Consider the following 25,293-nt stretch of genomic DNA (forward strand, 5'->3'; position numbering starts at 1 on the left):
TCCAAAGGAAAACATTGTCTGAACATGGATTTGATGACCAATGAGGCTTGTAACTCACTGGGACTTGATTCCCCATCCCCACATGCCACCTTATCTTTCCTTTCCAGCAATAACTTTTGGAGAGATGAATTAAGAACATCTTTCCTCTTTATTACTAGGAACCAAACTTCTACACAAACATGAGTGTAGAAGGTTGGATCACAGACAACCTCCTTCTATATGTAGCATTAGTTTGCTTAATCAAGTTCCTTTAAAGGTTTTGCTGAACATGTTGTTGGAAGAAATGTCCATCTGGGTTCAGTTCCAAGTGCGGAGAAAGACACTGGAAACATGGAAGCTGTTTGGAAAGATGGTTTAATTAATGGTGGACCAGTATGGTTTGAGGCCCTGGCCAATCAACCACATGGGAGGAGGAGAGAAAGAGCTCTCTTGAGCTTTGAACTTGCTTCCTGTTCCTGTGTAAGAAATGTATTCTGATTGGTGGTCAGACTCCCATGCAGGGGTAACTTTGTAGGTTGTCATAAATCCCAATCTTGGTTGAATCTTGCTGGGTGATGTAATTCCTTTTATGGGAATTCCTATTATGGCTTAATGGCTTTTTCCTGGTTTGGATCTTGAGTGAGGGCTAATCCTATTACTCTGGAGATGAAGGTCTTTTGTCTTATAAATAAGCTGGCACCAAAATATCTGCTGGGGCTCAGCTTCTGTTCCTTAAGATTTCTATTTCTCTTTTAAGGGAAATATTCTCCCTTTTTAATATTTCCTAGAATATTTCATTCTTCTAGGAGAGGGATGGGTGCTAACTTTCTACAATGTGAAGGGAGAAGTACAAATATGGGGTATCAATACTGTCTTTTTTCATCTTCACATTTCACTAGCAGGGTCCTCAGCTTGATGCTTTCCAGATATCAACATCAACAACACCCACAATCCTCAGAACAGGCTAAGGGAAATTTAGGGGTACCAGATATACAACAAAAGGAAGACATGCCTTCCTGTTCGTCCTCATATCCCAGGACTGACAAGCATGGCATTAAAATCAAATATTGTTCAGCTTTATTATAACCTTGTATATTGTCTGCTTCTCTCTTTCCCTCAACTGTCAATAGGCTTGGAAATCTAGATTTACATAATGTAATTTATATCCTGATTTCAGCTATCAGCTTTATTCCATCCTCTTCAAATTTACATCACTCTTGTCTATAGATCACATGACTCATACTTTTCTAAAATGTCAATTATATATTATTGCTAGCATATATTCTTGAAACTAAAGACATATTGGAAAAATATTGTAATTGAAAAAACCATCTTTTTGCTGCTGGAAAAAAATTTATATACACGTACGCCTAAGGTTTTGTTGTTGTTTTGCAATTTTCACTGTCATTTTTGTTGCAGAGCCCAAGAAAAAGTGTGTTCTTTTCCCAATTTGTCCTCTTATCTAATTGTCTATGTCCTCCTTTGTTTTATATATATATAGTAACGATGTCGGCCCTTTCTGGTAAAATATTGGAAGAAAAGTAAAATCGCTAACTCTACAACGCGTTTTTATCAACGACTCTCTTCCAGAACCTCGCTGAAGGAAAAGTATTTATATGCAGCAACTAGGGCCCAACTTCTGGCGGAACGCCTACCACTTTCCTTCGGTTTCAATGCTTTCAAGCGCAATCCCCCATCTTGGTTGTGGGAATCTCGCCTGCGACCCGCTCCAACTTTAATCGTGCCACTAAAAGAGATAGGGCAGTTTCACGTCTATCGCCATTTTGGATCGGAAACGAGGTTGCGGGAGCCAATGGAGAGCAGCAGCAGCGGCTGCAGCCGTATTTTCTCGCAGGTATTTGTTGGCAAGAGCGCGTGGTGTCCTAGCATGGTTTAGGCATGCAGTTTCATATTTGCCTTTCTGTTGCATTAATGATAAGAAGGTCTTCCTGATGCATTAACTATAATTCCCATGATTCTCAGCCAGTTACTGGAGTCGTAGTTCAGCCACAGATTAGGGAACGCCGGTTGACCCTGGGAACCTTGCAAACTTGCTTCCGTTTGTGTTCGGTTTATAACCCGCCTTAAAGCAACTCCTCGGGACATGAGGTCGGTTAAGCAATTGTAAAGAAATCTTTGCAGAAATTTGTGACTCTAAAAAACAACAACCACCAATGCATTTATTACCATGCAAGTCCTCTTCATCAGAGGCGTGACATCTTGAGACGAGAGAAAGAGAGAGGGAGAGAGGTGTATATTAAACACCTTGGTCTGTGGTGGGAGGTGGGAATAGGAAATAAAATGGAGCACATGCCGACTGTGATAATTGACAGTAGCCATTCATAAAAATCAAAGTTATCTTGAGCATTAGAGCACTTTTGCCACCTGAAAGATTAGTGCTATCTAATTTTTAATTCATATCCAAATCCCCCAGGCTCCCTTGGGTGCACCATGCAACTGTGACGCACACTCTGGGCCAGAGATAAAGGTATCTGCTAGATCCTCTCCGCCTAGAAGGAAGAAGAAAAAGCTGAGCTGTGAGCTTCAGGATGGCTTTGGTATCTCCTCTGATCTTTTTGCACAGATATGCAAGAAATAATAAGCAGGAGCAGTGCTTCTCAGGCTTGGTAACTTGAACTTGAACTGTGGACTTCAACTCCCAGAATTCCCCAGCCAACAGGATTTCCCACACAACTTGAAGATGTGTGGACTTCAACTCCCAGAATTCCCCAGCCAACTGGCTGGGGAATTCTGGGAGTTGAGGCCCACACATCTTGGAGTTGCCAAGATTGTGAAACATTAGGCAATGTAGCTATTATCCCTGAGCTACCTTGATCTGCCAAGGCTGTCTGGGAGCCATACATTCTGTGTTGTCGTCCTCCCCCCGCCTCCCATCCTCATTGATTTTATTTTTCATTTTAAATATTTATGGTCTGTCTAGGAGGTCTTGTGGCAGTTCGCAGCTCATGCAAAAAGGGAAATTAAAATCAATTATAATTTACTTTAAACATGCAGAATAATAACCACAGTACAACTGATTGAAACACACACAAAGGAGTAAAAGGCGCTTTCAGACCCACATGCTTAAGTCTCAAAAACAGAAGGAAAAGCCAAATCTTTGCCTGGCACTGAAAGGCCGGCCATGGCAGTGCCAACCTAGAGGAAGAGGCTTCCCAAACTAGGGTGCCACAGCAAATGAAGGTTCCCTCCCGTGTGCCCACATATTTTTTCTAACATGGGACATCGAGCAGTCCTTCCCCCGCAAATCTTCAGATTGGGTCATTGTGAGAATCTCAAGCATTCTTACTATTCCCATCCCTACAGATAGTCCTTGACTTGCAACAGTTCATTTAGTGACGGTTTGGAATTACAATGGCACTGGAAAAAGTGACTTATGGCCATATTTCACATTTATAACTGTTGTAACATCCCCATGGTCACCTGATCAAAATTCAGATGCTTGGTAACTGCTTCATGTTCATGATTGTTGCTGTGTCCTGGGGTCATGGATCATCTTTTGTGACAAGCCAATAGGGAAGCCAGATTCACTTAACAATCATGTTACTAACTTAACAACTGCAGTGATTCACTTAACAACTATGGCGAGAAAGTACGTAAAATGGGGCAAAACTAAAATGTTTCACTTAACAACATAAATTTTGGTCTCAATTGTGGTTGTAGGTTGAGGACTTCTTATAATTTGTACATAATAGTCCTACCTCTCTCCACAACAATCCTATAAGGTGGGTTTATTCATTTACTTGTATCCCACCTTTATTATTTTTAAAAACAACTGGAAGTGGCAAACATTTTCAGTACACTTTCTTCCTCTTATTTTCCCCACAACCACCCTGAGAGTGGGTTGGGCAGAGAGAGATTGACTGATCCAAAGTCACCCAGATATCGTTTGTGGTTAAGGCAGAATCTGAACTCACAATCTCTTGCTTTCTAGCCTAACAACTGGGCAAAACTGGTTCTCAGAGTTGGCCTGAGAGGGAGTGAGAGGCCCAAAGTCTCTAAGCCAACTTTGATTATCTATCTATCTATCTATCTATCTATCTATCTATCTATCTATCTATCTATCTATCTATCTATCTATTTGTCTTGTATGCCGCCCACTCCCGGAGGACTCCGGGCGGCTCACAAAAGACAAGGGAAAGAGGGGAACGAGACAAAGACAACATATTAAAAACAAAACCAACATTCACAATTTCCGTGGAGGTAGATGCTTCTCAGCTCCCCCCAGCCTGCTGGAACAGCTTTGCGGAAGGCCGGGAGGTTAGTAAGGGTCCAGATCTCAACAGGGAGCTCGTTCCAGAGGGGGGAACTAAGGGAGGACTAGAACTCATGGCCCTCAGTTTCTAGTTCAACCAAGTATGTATACATGTGTTTAAGGCCCTGAACATCATTACTATAAAAAGGGGGGCAGCCAGAAGTGTCTAGGCAACTACTGTAGTTTTCATAGAACTAATGTGAGGTAAAAAGATCAAGCATCACATATTCTGCATAGTCAGCATATTCCAAGCCATCTCCATGATCAGAGAATGGATTACTGTCCCTGAGCTACACTGACCTGGTTTATGTATCATAGTAAGTGTAACCATGGCATATTGAATAAACCACAATTGGCTGGGTAAAAGCATAATGCTAAACCTCCAACAAATGCACCATTGTGTATTTCACAAAATCTAATTATAAGGGGCAGATCATAGGACAAGTAAAATGATATTTATAGGCTAATCTGGAGTTCATTTGACAGATACTGATTCAACTTTCAGCCATTCACTTAGCAACCATTCGAAGTTACAAGGAAACTGAAAGAAAGTCCTCGCACTAATGACCATTGCACCAGGCCCATGGTCACATGATCAAAATTCGGCCACCAGGCAACTGCCATGTATTTACAACAGTTGCAGTGTCCCAGGGTCATATCATTGCCACCCGTGACTTTCCTAGCTGGCTTCTGACAAGCAAAGTCAATGGGGGAAGCTAGATTCACTTAACTGCTGTGATTCACATAACAACTATGGCAAAAAGATTGCCAAAATTGGGGAAAATTCACTTAACATCTGCTTTGCTTAGCAATGGAAATTCTGATCCAAATTGTCGTCATGACTCAACTACTTATATGTTCAGGAGTGCTCAAACTGGAGCATCTGTTCTTTCTATTATCTTCACCCAGAATGGTGGAAATTAAAGAATTACTGGATTAGCATGACTGGATCCATCTGTCAAAAATTTTTAGATGGCAGCAGCAACCATATAATCAAAAAGAGGTAAGGCATTGATTGCATAGTTGTGGCTCCGTCTTGATCAGGGATGGGCATCTATGGCTCTTTGCAACCTATGGACTTCAACTCCCAGAATTCCCGAGCCAGGCTGGCTCAGGAATTCTGGGAGTTGAAGTACATAGGTCATAAAGGAGCCATAGTTGCCCACCCCAACCTTGATTTTGTTGATCTGCCAGAAATAAGAGAAAAGGAAAACAATTGGATTCCAGTTGTATCCAAAGAAGAAAAATTAGGCTGGCCTAAAAAACGCTCTGGCTCTCTCATCTTTCATCCTCTCTTTCAGCCCTCCCCCCCCCCCCCAATCACAATTCTCTGCCAGGCTTGTTGTTAGTTGCAAAGTCATATCCGACCCATCGCAACCCCATGTCTTTCTGTCCTCTACCATCCTCTGGAGTCCATTTAAACTCGGGCCTGCTGCTTAACAGTGGCACGAAAGGTCTTAAAATGGGGCACAACTCACTTGACAACTGGGTTGCTTAGCAACAGAAAGTGGGCTCAATTGTAGTCAGTTAAGGACTATCTGTAACACAAGGTGGTGAATATGCATAATACTCCTTCCTCCTCCTACTTTCCAACAAACAACAACCCTGTGAGGTGGATTGGGTTGAGAGGGAGTGAATGGCCTAAAGTCTCCCAGCTGGTTTATATGTCTAAGGCAGGACTAGCAGTCATTCTCCTCATTTCTAAACCAGTATCTTAACCATTACTCCAAACTATATCCATGATTTAAGTATATTTTCCCCTTTGTATTAAACAAAATTTACTTCTATATTAGTATAGGTGTCAAACAAATTTATCGAAGCAGTAAGCCTGGGTTTCTTTTTTTTGGGAATTTGTTTTTATTTTTAAACATAAAAAAACAACATAAAAAAAATTCTCATCCATTACATACAGCATGTCGTTTGGTTACAAGTGTTTTTGCATCCATATTCTCAATTACATATACAATCAGAGATTTTTTATCTAATATAACTAGATACCTCACTTTCATTGTACAATGTATATTCAGTTATAATTATTATTTTTTCAATAAACCTAATTCCCTTACATTCTTGTCTGTTTAATAACAATATACCTTTATATAATCACATATCCCGATATGAAAAAGATTTACCAACCATTTATATTTGTATATCACTTTCAATTATGTATAATCCCACCAATCAACTATCGAGCATGCTTATGTTCATTATTGTCCTTGTACATCATACATTCAAACAAAAATGTTATTCCTTCATTTTTCAACAAGGTATTCTAAATAGTCACTTCATATATATATATATCAATTTTTAATTACTTCCTTATTAAAATTATTTATCAACAACAAGATATCTTTATAATATATACTTAGAGTTATACATTATATTACCAATCCTCAATTTCTCAAAGCAGTAAGCCTGGGTTTCTTAAGGAATTGTTGTTAGTTGTGAAATTGTGTCCAACCCATTACGACCCCATGGACGTTCCTCCAGGCCTTCCTGTCCTCTACCAACCTTGGGAGTCCATTTAAGCCTACTGATTCGGTGACTCCATCTGGCCACCTTCTCTGTCGTCCCCTTCTTCTTTTGCCCTCAATCTTTCCCAGCATTAGGCTCTTCTCCAGTGAGTCCTTCCTTCTGATTCAGTGGCCAAAGTATTTGAGTTTCATCTTCAGCGTCTGGCCTTCTAAAGAGCAGTCAGGGTTGATCTCCTCTAGGACTGACCGCTTTGATCGCCTTGCAGTCCAAGGGAGTCGCAGGAGTCTTCTCCAGCAGCATACATCAAGTCCTTAATTTTTTGGCACTCAGCCTTTCCTATGGTCCAACTTTCACAGTCATACATTGCAACTGGGAAAACCATAGCCTTGACTATGTGCACTTTTGTTATATAAGTTAGAGAACTTCAATGATTTAAAATCAGCCAGCAGAGCCATCAAGTGGGAGGTGATGAGAACTGGAGCCCAAGGCTTCTGAAGATGCAAATTGGAAAAGGTAGCTCTGTTCTTCCCACTGTCACTCCCTTAAGCTTTGAGCAAGGACTTTGTGCATCTCAAAATTTCATTTCTCTGCACATCTGCCAAACCAGCTGCTAAAGAATGGTTATCAGCCAATAAATAACATTTGTCACTCCCACCGCAGAATGCAGCAGAACTACCTGCCCTGGGAAAGGCAACTGATTAATTAAACTTCCCACTCTGCTGATATCAAAACAGGAACTTGCCGAGAATAACGGCTAAAAACAAATAGCATTTATTTTGCTTTTTTAAACCACATAATAAAAGTGAATACAAGAACACAATTTTTAAAAAAGTTGAGGTGCAATTCTTGATAATTATTCACATAAACCTTAGTGGCTTAAGCATTTTTAAAAAATTCACCTGATAAGATTTCTTAAACAGGTAAAGAAGTGATGTCTGAAGAACAAGCTTTAGTTAATTTAAAAGAACAGATTGCCAGTAGGAATTATTTGGGAAATGCTGCACTAATATGCATTTGGATAGGATTTCAAAGAGGTTTATTCCTTCTAGCAATTTAGCATTCATCTGACTGAGAAATGTCACAATAAGCTGGCTTGTTTTTTATTATTTATTAATGGATGCATTTAAATTCTTTTTTTTCTCTGGGAGCTCAGAGTGGCATATATATCAAAGCAGAGATGCTTCTTTCGTCTTATCTTCACAATTTCTGAAGATGAGAGTGAGTTGGTTCCATCACCTGCTCACTCATTTTAATCCAATTTTCTGCCCTTTCATGAAATAGTAAATCAACAGAGCCTTGTTCACACACTAGACTAAAACGGACCTGGGTAATAGTGGCAAGGTGTGTTTGTGTGAACATCATCCTAATAACTGGCCTGTTATTCAGTCAAGCCTTTGGGCTTATTACAGTGGTGAGATTCAAATTTTTTTACTACTTCTGTGGGTGTGGCTTGATGAGCATGGCAGGGGAAGAATACTGCAAAATCCCCATTTCTTCCCAATCAGCTGGGACTCAGGAGGCAGAGAATAGATGGGGGTGGAACCAGTTGAGTAGTTCGGAGAACCAGTATTTATTGGTTCTCCGAACTACTCAAAATTTCTGCTACCGGTTCTCCAGTCAGAACCTGCTGAATACCACCTCTGGCCTGTTACTCTGATTCTTCCTTGTCCCAATTCATCACATCAGCTCTATAATTCTTGAAAAGAACCGTATTGTGGAAACTACAGCATAGTTAAGTCCTTGACTTACAACCACAACTGGAACCAGAATTTCTTTTACTCAGCATTGTAATGTTTGTTAAGTTTGTAATGGTTGTTAAGTGAGTCATGCCCAATTTTATGACCTTTTTTGCTATAGTTGTTAAACAAAACACTGTACAGTTAATCTGTGACTTACGACCACAATTGAGCCCAGAATTTATACTGCTAAGTGAGAAATTTGCTAAGTGAGTTTTGCCTTATTTTACAACTTTTCTTGCCACGTTTGTTAAGTGAATCATTGCAGTTGTTAAATTAGGAACACGGTTAATTGAAGCTGAGTTCCCCATTGACTTTGCTTGTCAGAAGATCACAAAAGGGGATCACATGACCCCTGGACACTGTAACCGTCATAAATATGAACCAATTGCCAAGGATCTGAATGTAAATCACATGACCATGGGAATGCAACCACAGTAAGTGTGAAAAATCATGTCACTTTTTTCAGTGCTGTTGTGACTTTGAATGTCCACTAAGGGAATTATGAGCCGAGGACCAGCTGTAATTGTTAAGTGGCTCATACAGTCATTAAGCTAGTGGTTCTCAACCTTCCCAATGCCGCGACTCTTTAATACAGTTCCTCATGTTGTGGTGACCCCCAACCATAAAATTGGTGTCTCGATTCACAACTATGTGTTTTCCGATGGTCTTAGGCGACCCCTGTAAAAGGATCGTTCAACCCCCAGGTTGAGAACCACTGCATTAAGCGAATCTGGCTTCCCGCATTGACTTTGCTTGTCGGAAGCCAGCTGGGAAGGTTACAAATGGCAACCATGTGATCCCATGTGATCCTGCAACTGTTGTAAACACATGCCAGTTTCCAAGCACCGGAGCTTTGATCGGGTGACCGAAGGGATGGTGTGAGTGGTGTACACAAGTGAGGATTGGTCAGAAGCCGCTTTTTTTCAGTGCCACCGTAACTTTGAATGGCAAATCAAGGACTACTTGTGATGGTAATTGAGATGGACGTCAGTGGATTCTTAAGTGCTGGTGTTCACTTGCTAAGTTGTGATCGACTCTTCGCAACCCCATGGACCCATGATGGCGAACCTATGGCACGCATATCAGAGGTGGCATACAACACCCTCTCTGATGGCATGTACGCCGTCGCCCCAGTTCAGCTCCAACGCACATATGCAGGTGCCATCCTCCAGCCATCGGGTCTCTGGGGGCAGAGTGTGTTCATGGAGGTCACACATACATGCACGGGGTCGCGCATGTGCGGTGGCCGCACATGTATGCATGGGGGGTTGCAGCATGTGTAGGGGGGTCACAGGTGCATGTGCGGGGGCAGAGTACATGTTCAGGGGACACACTGCATTTTGGGGGTTGTGCTTTTGGCTACTCGGCCTGGAAAAGGTTAGCTATCGCTGCCATTGACCATTGCACACCAGGCCCCTCCTGTCCTCCACTGCCTTCCAGAGTTTGGCCAAAGCCCTGAGAGATGTTCAGGTCCTCGGGCCATCAGCATGACATTTTAAGCACTTGGAACCCCATCTCTCCATAGCGGAAGCTGCCCCGTGTCTTGGTGACCTGACCTTAGCAGCTGAGGGGACAAACCTTGGCAGCCAGCCTCTCCACCACCAGCCCAACCCATTGGATCAGGCAGCTCTCCACGACCATGCTCTGTATTGCATCCCTGGGGAAGCAGCAGCTCTGAAGAACCTGGTGAGGAAGCTGCAGGACACTTTGTCCCACCAGAGCGAGCTCCTCCTCAGCCTGCAGAAAACTGTAGAGGACCAGGAACTCCAGTATCATGAACTTCAGGTAAGGGCTAGCCATGCATAAGTTGGTGCGTGTGATGCCCATGGAGATCTTCAGTCTTCCAGGTTGTGCTTTTCCAAAAAGCTACTGGACTTTCTCCTTTTTCTTAGACGACATTTCATTTCTCATCCAAGAGGCTTCTTTCACTCTGATTGGATGCTGGGGAATGGAAGGATCTAATATTCCTTGCAGACAGCTGGTCATTTGCATTCTTCCGGAGAGTCGTTGAGGCCACTTGGAGGTTTGTCTGTGTCCTCATGGTGACCTGAGTCGTGAAACATCTTCAAAGGAAAACAAAGTCCAGCTGCCTCTTGAAAAAGCACCTTTGGGACAATCATAGCCAGGATGGCTGAGAAGCTCCATAGACATTTAGCTATACACTTTAAGATGAACACCTTTCAAATAGTGCAGGGGTATGAACGGATTTCCAGAAAAATTGCAGACTGCAGGAACCATTTGCTCTTCAGTTTGAGATGGAGGCAAGACAGATTCATCCCCAACAGCCTGGGCCCTTGTTCAACAGTGAAGGGACACAAGAGCGGAAAACACCCTGCAGAAAGCACAACTCCACAACACAATCCTCTCAGCAGTTCCAAGAAGTCTCCACGTCCATTTGCACTTCTCCTGTGACCCTGAGGACACAGACAAGCCACCAAGTTATTATTCTCTAAAATAATGCAAATGACCAGCTGTCTGCAAGGAATGTTATATCCTTCCCCTTTCCCCACCATCCAGTCAGAGCAGCTGAAGAAGCTTCTTGGAAAACGTCTTCAGAGAAAAACCAGAAAAAGCCCAGTTGCCTCTTGAAAAAGCACCTTTCCCGCATGTAATATACCAACACAGGGATGGTGAGGAGAGGGGGAAAAAAAAACCTGAAATGTGGCTTTTGCCCTTGTTTCCAGGAAAAAGCAGAAGCCAAGAAATGCCATGTTCTTGCTGATCTTGAAGCCCATGTTTCTCAACTTGAAGCCAGGAACCAGTACCAGCGGGAGCCTCGGGGGCCATGTTTGCAGAAGGAGCAGGATGCCCGCAGTGCCACCACCCTCTCACTGAAAGATCAAGTGAGGGGGAAGCTTGAGCGCCGAGTGCAAGATGAGGTTTTCTCCCTGCAGGGTGTCAACACCCACAGCAAGTGGTTGAGGTTCTACACAGGCTTTGATGGATACCCTCGCCTCAGGGCCTTCTTGGACTTCCTCCTGGAGGGGGAGAGCCTGGAAAATGGCCCTGCCTGTGCCCTCAGCTCCGAAAACCAGCTCTTCTTGGTGCTTGTCCGGTTGCGCTTGGGTCTCCTTCTCCAGGACCTGGCTTTTCGCTTCCGTATCTCTGAATCCACAGCCTGCCGCTACTGGATGACCTGGATGGAGCTGATGGAGCGGAAACTACGACAGGTGAGGAAGCCAGTGCTTCCTTCTTTTTCTTTTCTCCCTTCCTTCCTTCCTTTCTCTCTCCTTCCCTCATCCCAGTCCAGATGAGCTGCCCTAAACATCTTGAGCTAATGTCTCCTAGTTGAAAAAGGTGGGAACTGTTCAGATACTGAGGCAGCATAGAAAAAATGAAGGACAATAGAAAAACCTCAGGCTGTCTTGCCTGTCCTTGTATTCTCTCTCTGTCTCTCTGTCTCTCTGATGATTTTGGTCTTCCTCAATGGCTGCCTATTGTATTTACCTGAATTTCTCTCAGCCTTCAAACGGTCTTCTCCTTAAAATGGAGAAATCAGCATTTTATCTTTCTTTTCCTCCTCCCTTTTTGGGGGGAATTCTTATACTGAGGATTATCTGCCTTTCAGGTTCATAAAAGTCGTTCATTTAAATCAGGCGACCTTTCATTATTCTTCCAGGAAAGTCTTTCCTGTGGAGATGAAAGGTTTGAAAGGTTGAATTTTGTGTTAACAAAAACGAAAGTGAGCAAAGTGGCCTCTAAGGAAGAATACTTAGATGTTAAATGCACTTGGGTTATTTATTCTATGTGCTCCTTCAAAAACCTTTTCCCCCCTATATGTGATGGCCTTTAATTTTTCCTTTGACAGTTTAAAGCAGCGTTTCTCAACCTTTTAAGATCGATGGACTTCAACTCCCAGAATTCTTCAGCCAGCATGAATGGCTAGGGAATTCTGGAAGTTGAAGTTCACCCATCTTAAAATTGCCAAGGTTGAGAAATACTGCTGTAAAAAGATGCTACCAGATTTACAAATTGTCAGTATAAGTTCTCCTAGCTCCCATTAAAAAAAAAAAAATTGTTCAAGGAATAAATAAATGTTGGGGAGGCGGGGGAATAATAAGGGAAGGCAGGCTGAGGTTAAGAATTAAATATAGCTCCCATAGCTTTTACTTGCTTCATGGCAGCTGAAGGGATTAGTTTCTTTAAATGCAGGTATGCAGTGCCCTCTAGTGGATCAGGCTAAAGGAGGTAGCATCCTACTTACCCAACTCCCATGATTGTTATTTTCCTTGTAAGATCTAACTCTAGGCTGCAGCACACTCCCATCCCTCGAATTATGAATAAAAAATTGTTTCTTGTTTGATCCATTTGTGTGTGTGCTTTGAGTCAGTTTTCCACTCTTGACAACTCCCTGGATGAAAACCCTGTAGTTTTTTGGTCAACGTTTTTCCTGGTTTGCCATTGCCTTCTTCCTCGGGCTGAGAATGAATGGCTGGCTGAAAGTCACCCAGCTAGCTTAGCACTCAAGACAAAACTAGAAGTCAAAGTCTCTTGGCTGCTAATCCAGTGGCTTAACCAGTCTCCAGCTGGCTCTCCTGTTTGATCTGTAGGGCGCATCAAATCTTAATTACATTGAAGTATCACTTAAAATTAATGGAGCATACTAAATTGCCACAAATGTTTTCTATTAATTTCAATGAGTTAAACCCTTTCCCTGGACTCTTTTATGTATTTATGCCCATTTTCCAAATCTTCCTTGATCAGTCAAAATAAAAACAAGACCTTCATCGATACTCCGTAGCACAAGGTCAAATTAATGACTTTCTGAATGTCACTGAATATTTTCCTGGACAGCATATGTTCTAATCCTGCATCAGGGTCCTTATCAAATTTATACAGAAGCATCAGGAGGAGGAAAGCTTAGATGAGACTCTCATCTCAGCAATTGGGGCATTGGGTAATTACAGAATTTCATTCCAATTGTGAAGCATTTCCTATTCACAAATCATACTAGTGATCCACTACAGCTTGCAAACTATCTAGTTATATCTGATCAGTGACACTAAGCCTTGGTTTAACAAGGACTATATTCCCAAAAATAAGCAGGGCCAAAACAAAACGTTTAATTAAATGTAAATCATACTCCCTTATATTCGTATATTCCTTTTATCAAATTAAGTGTTCTTCAAACTTGGCACTTTTAAGACATGAGTGTTTCAACTTTGAATTCAGTTCACCGGGTTAAGAGTTGAAATCCACACGTCTTAAAGTTGTCAAGTTTGGAAAACACAGATTAATATTTAGGGTGCAGCAACTAAAGGATTACTTGGCCCTCTCAACCCCCATTGTGGGGGACAAAAATAAGCCCAAAGTATTTATCACTGTGGGAACAAGAGGCTACTTTTTAGCTGACTCCCGATTGCTCATGTTGCTAGCCACCCAGCTTAGCTCATATTCTACCTCCTCTCCTATCTTGTAACTATAGATGCCTATTTAATCTGTGGGCCTACAGCAAATGACTTTTTTCTCATCACTGGCAGGTTCCAGTTGCCTTCAGCCAGCGCTATGTAGATGCCTTCAAGCCACAACAGCAACTTCGACATCACAACATGATGCTGGTGGCTCTGGACTGTGCAGAACTTTTTTTCGAAGCCCAAGGAAGGACGCGAGGCAAACGATATGGCTCTCGGAGTCCTCGGGCCCACTATTCAATCCATGGGTCTGCTCTGGCTGCACCTAGCGGCTTCCTCACTTTCAGCGCAGGAACAGACCACGAGTTGCCCACACTGCCTCCATTCCTACAGGCAGGACCTGTGGAGTTGACAGCTGAGCAAGAGGCTGCCAAGAGGCAGGTACTGAGTTTACATAGCCTGACAGACAAGGCCCTCGGCTTCCGTTTCCTACGCCTGGTTCACCCTCAGCACATGGAGGACCAAGTGAGGAGGGCCTGGGTCATCTCCTGTTATTTGGCCTGCCTGCTGCATGAACCTATGGGTCTAACCTAGAGCAAAGATTCCTATACTCTCAGGACATTTCTTTTAATAATCATTTCACTTTTAACATTTTGATCACAGGACTGTTCGGAGATGACGATGAATTCTTCCTTGGAGCAAAAACCTTTCTGCTTTCCTTGATCATGGATAAAATAAAGGCAACATTCACATGTCACCTACCCCAGTCCAATAATTTGAAAACCTTTCCCATATTGCTTTCATGAATTGTTAAATGTTTTGTCATGCTTTCCAGTTTCCTTCCTAGAAATTTTTGGTTTGGTTTTTTTCCTCCCCATGCCTTTTTTTTGTCAATTTTAACTATTGGTAACTCCCTGGATAAATCCCTAAGGCTTTCGTTGCAACTATTTCAGTAGTCTGATGCTGCATTTTTCCTAGGGCTAGCTGATCCCAGGTTATCAGCTAGCTTCCTATCCAAGACAGGACTAGGACTCAGTTATTTTTTTCTAGCCTGGTAGCTTAAACTGGTTCTCTGGGTATTTTTATCATCTTGTTCTTTTTAAAGCAAACAGTTTTAGCTTCCAGGTTCAAACGTGGTAAATTTCATTCCTTTTTTTTTTCAATCTGTTCTTTCACACGGATTTTCAGATACTGCCTCTTAATTCTGGGTCTCCAGTGGCTACCAAATTAGTGCTTAAAATTAAATTGATCAGCTATTTCAATTTTTTTTTAAAAAAAAAACATCTTCCAAGGAAATCTCTATGTTCTGAAATTTATTGAAATTTCAAAAAGTTTTTCAAACCACCAAAGTGCCACTTTTTATCATGCTTATCTAGTCCTTAACTAGCTAACATAAACTTCTTACAATAACTGCCTTTTTACGACCCTGCCTACCATGTGAACTATTAATTACAGAAGGTAAGGATTTCTTGGGAGAAGAATATATTTTAAAGTGAAATCTCGAATTCTGTTGTGACTCAAAAGAACCTTTGCCTGCTGGACTCTCAGCAAAACAAACTGATGCTGTCAGAATATTAATTTGAGCGGAAAAAATTTAATTTGACTCAGTGGCTTTTACATTTTTTTATCAAACGTTCTAGTTTTTGTAGCCTCGACTGGCACGACGACCTCGAGCTCGTTCAAATTTTCGCCCCTTGGATCGGACGTATGGCCTGGAAAAAGAGAAAAGGGGGTGGGGGGAAAGTAAGTGGCCTATTGTTGCATCCCACTTTTATGCAGAGGACAAAAACGTGTGTTTTGAAATTCCAAAAAAAGCACAAAATGTGGCTTCCTATTTCCAGTCACTTTTCTTCATCTCCCTAATCCAACAGGATTCTCTCTTAAGTGGAAAAACAAGTAACTATAGTTTCTACCTTTCAAATTATTTAATTTTTAGCCTTTAAAAATTCCTCTAATCCGTAGAATAAGTGTTCGGTGGGATTTTTCTTATTCCTAAAATACTTAGCCAGTAGATCATGGAAAATTATGTAAGAATTGCAGCCTAAACCTATTAATAAGTTGAGAGGGTTCAATGGCTGCAGCTATTACAAAGCACAATTCATTTTTCCACATGTTAAAATTGGGGGGGGGGGGGTTCCCTTAATATATTACAGGAAACAAGCAATTGCAAATCATAGATTTTCAATTTATGTTAAGCATCTCTTTTTAAAGTTCCTGCAAAATATACAAATACAGCAACACTGGTGTATGTAAACCATAAAATTTCCATCCTACTTTCCAGCAAAGCTGGAAGATTCACTAACGTTTTCTGAGGTGATCTAAAAAGATACTGAGATTCAAAGACAAAGAGACAAAAATATCTCTTTCAACTTAGTTCTGAACAGGTCTATTCTGGTATTAATCCCATAGAGTACAAATGTTTTCCCCAAAGAAAAATATGAACAGAGTTAGTTTATCTAATAATTTGGTGTGGTAAATTACAGAACCCGATGTTTTCTCAGGAATTTAAAGCAGACTTCTCCATTCAGGTACCTATTATTTGGGGGGGGGGGGGGCAAAAATCCTCAGCTTGTACTTTAAGAGCAAATTTCTCACTGATAACACTGTAAAAAGGATTAAGTTAAACTGGTTGCTAAATAACCATTTGAAATTGCAAGTTTGTAAAGCACTTCTGGCGGTCATAAAATATCATGCCAACAGTCACATGACTGCATTTATGGCACTCAACATACTGCTGTAATTGGGCCTGGATTTCCAGTCATGTCATTAGGATGGTTGAGGTGCCCAAGTGATGGGACACGATTTTACAATCTTTTTGTGAAAATCATTAGGCGGATCTGCAGCTGTTATGCAAACCTCATGGTCATAAGTGTGAAACCAATCTTCTGAATGGACATTTTGGAATGGACATCATGGTCATGTCACTGGAACAGTGCAACCAGTGGTAAAGGCAAACTGATTGCCAAGCACCTGAAATACAGTCACATGACCCTACATGTGTTGGCACACCACTTCTGTTGACAGCCAGAAGTGCTTTACAAACTTGTAATTTCAAGTGGTCATTCAGCAACCGGTTGTAAGTGGAGTACCACCTGTATATCCAAGACCTAAGAAATAACCTTCTGATGCCATTCTACTATTTTGGGGTCAACTCTTGCACTTTATCATATCGTCCTAATATATTTAATCATTCGGGGAAACTTTGAAAATTCCTTCCAATTACCAAGTATTACCCTAGAGCCGTGATGGTGAACCTGTGGCACACGTGCCCGAGGTGACACGCAGAGCCCTCTCTGTAGGCACATGCAGCTGCTCTTCGTGTTTCTGGTGCTCTGGCACGTGCAAAGACCAGGTGGCCGGTGTGCATGCTGGTCTTCAGGTTTCCAGGGCCCCGGCACACACTTGCACACACTTGCACATACGCATGTTCCAGTTTTGCCACTTGGTGTTGAAAAGGTTCGCCATCACAGCCCTAGAGCATTAGGTTAACCGTCCTTTCCAGGACAACCATTGGACTTGGAGCATTATGTGAGTTAAGATTTCCTTGAAAATCTGAAAATAGAACTTCACAAAGCATCTCTCCTTCAAACAGCCCTGCCTTTCAGAATGCTCAACACAACTGACTCACAGTGGCTGTTCCTAGATGTGGTGTAAGCACAACAGCGTTACTGACTGTTCCAGAAGTACCATGAACCTCGCAGATACACAGGAAAAATAGTTTCTCCCCTCTTCCAGAAGGCAGTGCTGCTGCGTCTCCTGGAAGACACTTCTTACTTCTGCCTCCCTATTTCGCTGTGTGTCCCCTTTCAACGCTTTCCAAAAAAAGGTGGACGAAAAGCATCAGAAATAGAGTGAGCCAGATCAGGAGGAGCAAGCGTTAGAGGTAGTCCTTGACTTACAACCATTTGTTTAGTGACCGTTCAGTAATAACAGCACTGAAAAAAGTGACTTATGGCCAGTTTTCACGTCACCGTTGCAGTATTCCTATGGTCACGTGATCAGAATTTGGATGCTTGGCAACTGGCAGGAATTTATGAGGGTTGCAGTGTCCCAGGGTCCATGTGATCACCTTTTGTGACAGTGACCAGCAAACTCAATGGGGAAGCCAGATTCACTTAGCAACTGTGTTACTAACTTAACAACTACAGTTATTCACTTATCAAATGGGGCAAAACTCACTTAACAACTGTGTTGCTTAGCAAAGGAAATGTTGGGCTCAATTGTAGTGATAAGTCAAGGACTACCTGTACACTTAGAAACCAAAAGTGCTAGTGCAGAAGAGTAAGTAATGAGCAAAAGCACGAATTCTGCTCAAATTAGATCTTTTATAAAGCGGTCATGATTTTGAACCACTGTTATGACTTTGAAAATCAGAGACAAAATAGGGTAAGAGCAAAATGCCCAGAAGAAACCCCTAATGGTCTGGAATACTCACTTAGTGTGGCTGTGGGGGGTGCCAGGAGCCTTGCCAAAATGCCGATAAACTTGGCGGGCCTTTCTGGGTCCTGCAGAAGGCAAGTTCAGAAAGATCTTTCAGTCAGGCTGAGATATCAGCAGCACTAAGACCAATAAAAACTTCACAACTCAGGAAAGTGTAATGTCCTCTCCTGACTCACCAGAAAGTAAAACAGTCCCCTGGCCCTTAGGGGCAGCCATGGCTAACTGGTCAAAAGTCATAATCTGGCCTCCAGATTTCAGGATGCGTCGGCGGGCTCCCTGTGTGACTCTGAGGGCACAAATCTGGAGAAGAGAAAAAAAGTTTACAACGTGAGAATCCTCAAAAATTAAAAAAAAAACAAGCACAGGCAGCCCTCATTAGCCATGGGGGTCATTATTTTTATTTTTGTCCCAACTTTATTACTTTAATAAATCAAGGCATGAATATATCTAATACTCCTCCCTCCTCCTATTTTCCCCACAACGACTTTGTGAGGTGGACTGGACTGAGAGTGAATTAATGACCCAGCTGGCTTTTGTGCCTTTGGTAGGATTAGAACTCAGTCTTCTGGTTTCTAGCATGGTGCCTTAACTGCTACACCAAACTTTTTCCACATTTGGAAAATATGAGACCATGTTGCGCGAGGAAAAAGTTTTATGTATTCATGTTAGATTATTTTGCATACAGATAAAATGGCAGACAAGCTTGTGCACATGAATAACATTTTTTACTGTTTCCTTTATGTAACAGATAGGAATAGAACCCATGCAAATGATAAAAGACATTTTTATTTACAATCTCACCTACATCTCAGTTGTTGTAACTAGGAATGAAATACCTTTAATAAATTGACTACAATGAGACAACTCCATGATTAGTCAGGAAGCTAAGGTTCAGAATATTAAAAATATCAAGAAAAGTATTCATAAAAATTGCATTTCTGCTTTGGATAGAACCAACAGCAAAGTAGTTTATCTAAAAAAACAAGCATTCTCTTTCTGAAGTGCAAAGCTTTGATCAATGATTCATCAAACTCAATTCAGGTGTTCTTCTGATGGATAATTTATACTATAAATATTTACTGAAGAGATACACCATTTTTTGCATACAGTTCTGTATTTACTGTACACTTCCTATATATAGCATTTTCCTCTAGTTTATGAAATCTGAGCTGTCAAGAAACCTGTCGCCTTGCTCTACATCTCCTCCCATCTGAAGAGTTATTCTCCCACCAGTCAGGATACCTTCAGTTTGGGAATTTCCTGGATGCGAACATCATCAGTCACTGTTCCCACCACAACAGCAGTTTTGTTTTCCCGCCCTTGGAGCTTCATTTTACGGATCTAGAGAGTAAAAGAGTGATTGTTAGCATGCAAGTCTTGACCAATTTGCCTTTATCAACAATTGTTTCACTGGTCCTTTAGCAGCATTGCTTTTAACTACAAACTACCTAACAGATTGTTGGAGGGCAATATGCTGTAAACCGCTTAGAGAGAGCTGTAAAAGCACCATGAAGTGGCATATAAGTCTAAGTGCTATTGCTAATCAGGAGGGGAATGCTGCTGTGCTCTCTGAGCTTCATTGTTTTCCTGCTGACATTTTTAGTTGCAAGAGAAACTGAGCTCAGGATCCACCCCAAGTTATTAATATTCTCATCTGTTAGACTATTACTACGGTTCTGCTCTTGAACTCATCACTGATACCAACTTCCTTTTTCTCCATTTGGTCAAAGCCACAGCAGAGGGGGCACCACCTTTTCCTTTAACAGGAAAAGAACAATGGTATCAAAGCAAAGAGAGAAAACTAAAACTGTGGGGTAACTGAAGGACCAAGAAGAAAGAGAAAAGCAGTAAGAGAATTGAAGACTTGCACTTACCAAGCGAGACACGGACAATGGAGGCCGGTTTGTGCGGCTCATGAATAGCCGTTTCAGTATCACCTTGTTGAATTTGGCATTGGTTCGGCGAGCCAGGAATCTGTAGAGCTGAGAAGGTGGAAATTAAACCTCCAAACATACTCCCAACGTTAATCTCTCCCCCTGCCCCAAGGCACCTGGAAATTAGCCTCAAATCCAGAGCACTTTATAGCCCACCTTATTCAATACAAGACCTTTCCAAATAAAGGCCAGCCTTTTTTAAAATATCACCACAAAGTACAGCCCACCATCTCCTAATATCGCCTGAATGATTATGAAAGAGCCAATGGAGCCAGATGCAAAATGCTGGACTGAGGGGAGACAAAGCTGAAATACTTAATTGCATCAGCATACCCTGGGTTACCCCTGTATATTCCAATATATATTCAAGCAATGAATGGTCTAAAATTAAATCTAAATGCTGCTAATGGATTCCTAGAAACTAAGAATCATATCGTGCAAAAGTGATCAATTATGACACCTAGAACCTTTATATATACAACACACTGCTGTCAAGTGTAACTCCCCACACCCCCAATACCCGTATGTCTTTACACTTCTTCGTGTAAATGCAAAACCTGTCTCTCACCTTGACTAAGAGACGAAGATAAATATCCTGACTCTTGGGCTCCTTACGCCGAACCTTACGGTCCTTGTTGTGGCGAATATCAATTCCCTTGTGACAAATAAAGAGAAATATTCAGGTTAGTGGAAATATCTCATATATACCTTTCCCTGACAAGAGATCTTGTTTCTTTATACAGGTAGTCAATCATTCATTTAATGACTGTTCAGAGTTACAACGGCACTGAAAAAAGTGAGTTATGGCCATTTTTTCACACTTACAACCTTTATATCATCCCCATGATCATGTGATCAAAATTCAGATGCTTGGCAACTAGTTCATATTTATGACAGTTGCCATGTCCCAAGATCATGTGATCCCCTTCTGTGACCTCACAAGCAAAGTCAATGGAGAAGCAATTTTCACTTAACAACTGGCTTATTAGTTTACCAACTGCAGTGATTCACTTAACAACTGTGGCAACAAAGGTGATAAAATGGGGCAAAACTCACTTAACAATTGTCTCATTTAACAACAGAAATTTTGGGTTTGACTGTGGAGGTAAGTCAAGGATGACCTGTGTTTTGGCATTATATTTATTATATAATGTCAAATAAGAGTTTAGCTTGGACAAAATCAAAATGCTCTAATTAAACGGTAATCAGGATCTGAAGAAAAAAAAAAAAAAACAGGGACTGCTGCCAGAGCAGGCATTCCAATTCCCCCTGACATAGGGCAATGCCTCGCGTGCCATCAAATATGGTTCCGTGTGACACCTGTGGCATGCATGCCATAGGTTTGCATCATGGATCTAGTCTATAACGAACACATTGATTCACATGGTAAGCAGGCTGGGTTGATAAATTTGAAGGCCCATATTTGAAGCTGGCCGTCCCCCAGGCAATGGGGACATCACTGGCTGATCCTGATCCGAAGCACAGAAGCCCTTTGGTGCTTCTGACATGGAAGGTTATATCTAGTCTATGAAAAATCTCAAGACTTAAGTTTGCTTCCCTATGCAAGTAGGCCTCGACTTGTGTGTGTGTGTGTATTTTTATGTGTATGTATATAACATATGTATATGTGTTATGTATGTATGTGTGTGTGTGTGTGTGTGTGTTTGTGTATATATATATATATATATATATATATATATATATATATATATATATATATATATATATATATATATATATATATATATATACATACATACATACATACATATACATATACATATACATATATACACATACACTTTCTTTTGAGAGCATCAGAATTTGAGCCCAAAAATTATGTTGCAAGATTTCCTTCGTTTTCCTCCATTTTATGAGCTTTCTTGCCATCATCATTAAGTGAATCATTGCTGTTAAGTTAGTAACACAGTTGTTAAGTGAATCTGACTTCCCCATTGTCTTTGTTTGTCAAAGGGTCGCAAAAGGAGATCACATGAACCCAGGACACTGCAACTGTCATAAATATGAATCAGTTGCCAAGCGTCTGAATTTTGATCATTTGGCCACCAGAATGCTGCAACAGACGTTAAGTGTGAAAAATATCCATAAGTCACATGCTTTAACTTTTAACTGTCACTAAATGAACTGTTGTAAGTCAAGACCTATCTGTAATTATAAGATCTTCTGTTGTAAGCATTTATAAAATTGAACTGTGAATGACAATCTCCCTCTCAGATACCGTTTTGCATATCTGACAAGGGTTAGGGTATGTAAAAATCATGTGAACAAAATGTAAAATACATCAGAATGAGATATGGCACAATAGCAACAGACATTCAGTCATGTTGCACCATATTATTATGCTGTTTCACATAAGTAGCTATCATTTTTTTTAGACAAATGTCAGTTATTCAGACTTATTTTATCTATATCCATTATTATCTAACCCATTGTTTCTCAACCTCAAAAACTTTTAAAATGCATGGATTTCAACTTCCAAAATGCCCTAGTCAAATGCTGGCTGGGGAATTTTGGGAGTTGAAATCCACCCATCTTAAAATTGATGAGCTTGAGAAATGATTGATTTCATTCATTTGCTGTCTCAATGACTACAGCTAGGTACCACAACATACCAATAAGTAAAGTACTTTTTTTCCAATCAATCTAGTCAGTTCTATTTCATTTTTTAAATGTTATTCACATTTAGCGTTTCGTAGTTCCATTTAGTATTAAGATGGTTCCACCACAAAACCGCGTTCGACTAAAGCACGCTCGACGAAACCGCGAAGCTGAGGTCATCACAGTGCGACGAAAAAAGCATGCTGTAAACGCTAAAGCTAAAATTAACCCCTAAACCTAAACCCCCTAAACCTAATCCTAACCCTAACCCTAAACCTAACCCTTAACCTAACGCTAAACCTAATCCTAACCCTTAACCTAACCCTAACCCTAACCTAACCCTAAACCTAACCCTTACCTTAACTTGAATCGGCTTGCTTTCAAAGCGCTATTTAAAGCGCCCTTTTTTCTCCGCGGTCGCTGTTGTCGCCCTGCTGATGACATCAGCGATGCAGTTTAATCGGGCGCGCTTTAGTGGAGCATGGTTTTGTTGTGCCACGGTTAAGATTCCAATACTATTCAATAATTGCATTTTTTAAAAATGTACTTGAGTTTAGTGTAGCAATTCATGCATTGGAATAGAAATCTGGAAAATTGGGAGATCCAGTCCTGCTTTAGGTACAAAAGAGATTTAGCCCTGTCATTCCCTCAGCCTAGGAAGCATAGAGAGGTAAGTAGTGACGGCCATAAACTGAAAACTGAACTATATGTAGGTCTCAACTTAGGACAGTTTGCTTAGTGACCATTCAAAGTCACAGAAAAAAGTGACTTATGACCATTTTTCACACATGACTGTTGCAGCATCCCCATGGTCATATGATCTACATCTGGATGCTTGACAACTGACTCACATTTATGACGGTTGCAGTGCCCTGGGATCACCTTTTGCAACCTGACAAATAAAATCAATGGGGAAACCAGATTCATGTAACAATTTTACTACTTTTAACAACTGCAGTGATTCACTTAAACAAATGTGGCAAGAAAAAATCATATAATGGAGCAAAACAAATATACACTTAGCAATACACATTTTGGCCACAATTATGGTCATATATTGACCTACCTGTACACTAGAATTATATTACTACTGTCCCTTAGGCCTTGCATCAACTAATTCACAGGGGAAAATATGCTATGTTTAAAACAGCATTTGAGGCATCCTATAGGTAATGGTTCGAGTACATTTATTCCTAAATCAATGACATTCCCATATCAAAGTACAAGTTCAACTTCCAATCCCTCCAAGCCATTTAACTAAGAATCTTTTCCCTTTAACTGTGTGTTCCTCTCAAATTATACTATGTTCTCTGTCTTTTCTTTGTGCATCACCACCCTTCATGTTTAACTACATTTCATGACAAAAGGGCCTACCCCTATTTTTTTGTTTTCACTTTAGTACTAACATTAGGTTCACCAACTGATTTTCAACGAGTTTTCTCTTGTTCTATACTGTTATTTATTCCCATATGCAGAAAAGTGTCTTTCTGCCTACTGCTACTATGCTGGGTATATCAGATCTGGTTGGAGGACATTTTACGGATCCTATGCCTCTCAATCAGTTTGCTCGAATAACAACAACAGACAAATGTTAATAAAAAGCCCAGGTCCTTTATTCCACTACCATTATTTTATAATACTTACCTGGCACCAAAACTACATTTTTTTCGGAAATAACGTCCTGCTTTAGAGCAGAGGTCTTCAAACTTGGCAACTTTAAGACTCCTGGACTTCAACTCCCAGAATTCTGGGAGTTGAAATTCACAAAGACTTAAAATTGCCACGTTTGGGGGCTTCTGCTTTAGAGGATATTTGAAACGAACTTTAATGACATTAGATTCCCCGTTTTTCATCTAACGTTACTTTATCACAAGTACAGAGGTGAAATTTTAGAATTCAACCCTGTCTTGCGGCGCGCGCGCGTGCTCGGGCCTCTTTCTCTGCCCGATCTTTAGGAGAGCCTGCAAACTGGGAGCTTTCTTAGGCCCGAATTCCATCCTGCAACAACAACCGCCCTATGCGGGCAGGCCTCCCTAGTATCGGGGTTCAATCCTGGGCTTCCAGGACGTGTATGCTTCCCTCTTCATCAGCACAACCCAACCTGCTCTCCAGGCGGCTTCCCTGGAGAAGATTACAACCGATTTAACAACCCCGCACCTTCCCTCTCAACCCTTACCATGGTGGCGTCGGCACAGCCGGAAAAAAAAGAGAGACCGGAAGAGACCGCCGACGCGCAAAGAACTATGGGAACGAAAGGATAAGCCCGGGAAAGGGAAATCCGGCCAATTCTACCTCTCTATGGTTATGTTACCACCGCGCACGTAACGTAAGTTAAACGTAGAGAGACATTCCTTTGTTAAGAAACCAAGCTTCCGGGTTAACTTAATTGATTTATACATCTCCTTAGAGAGATAAGAAACCGTTCGATGTCGGATGAAACTTACCTATGATCAGCCTGATAGTGTTGTTTTCTCTGAAACTTT

General features: G+C 41.2%; 2 protein-coding genes across 4 annotated transcripts; one reads left to right on the top strand and one right to left on the bottom strand.

Moving 5' to 3' along the window:
- The first annotated feature begins 1,735 nt into the window (after positions 1–1,735).
- Positions 1,736–14,574, top strand: LOC106538473 (uncharacterized). Of its 3 annotated transcripts, XM_087713924.1 has the most exons (6): positions 1,736–1,834; positions 2,414–2,537; positions 9,992–10,251; positions 11,151–11,636; positions 13,947–14,258; positions 14,481–14,574. In XM_087713924.1, exons 1-6 carry the CDS (start codon positions 1,793–1,795, stop codon positions 14,538–14,540), a joined length of 1,284 nt encoding a protein of 427 aa, XP_087570050.1. In that variant the 5' UTR covers positions 1,736–1,792; the 3' UTR covers positions 14,541–14,574. The 3 variants fall into 3 exon arrangements, with proteins under 3 accessions (XP_087570050.1, XP_087570048.1, XP_087570049.1); XM_087713922.1 differs by having other exon boundaries at positions 1,737–1,834; positions 13,947–14,574; XM_087713923.1 differs by having other exon boundaries at positions 1,737–1,834; positions 2,414–2,516; positions 13,947–14,574.
- Positions 14,575–15,117: 543 nt separating this feature from the next.
- RPL18 (ribosomal protein L18) lies at positions 15,118–25,063 on the bottom strand. Its single transcript, XM_087713925.1, has 7 exons — positions 24,987–25,063; positions 20,760–20,846; positions 20,132–20,239; positions 19,500–19,598; positions 18,434–18,557; positions 18,253–18,322; positions 15,118–15,529 (listed from the first exon to the last, which is right to left on the bottom strand). The coding sequence occupies exons 1-7, from the start codon at positions 24,987–24,989 to the stop codon at positions 15,454–15,456; spliced, it is 567 nt and encodes a 188-aa protein (XP_087570051.1). The 5' UTR covers positions 24,990–25,063; the 3' UTR covers positions 15,118–15,453.
- Positions 25,064–25,293: the final 230 nt, after the last annotated feature.

Source organism: Thamnophis sirtalis, unplaced genomic scaffold (assembly GCF_051295495.1).
Source record: "Thamnophis sirtalis isolate CommonGarterSnake01/CBP01778 unplaced genomic scaffold, rThaSir2_p1.2 scaffold_4, whole genome shotgun sequence".
Lineage (NCBI taxonomy): Eukaryota > Metazoa > Chordata > Lepidosauria > Squamata > Natricidae > Thamnophis > Thamnophis sirtalis.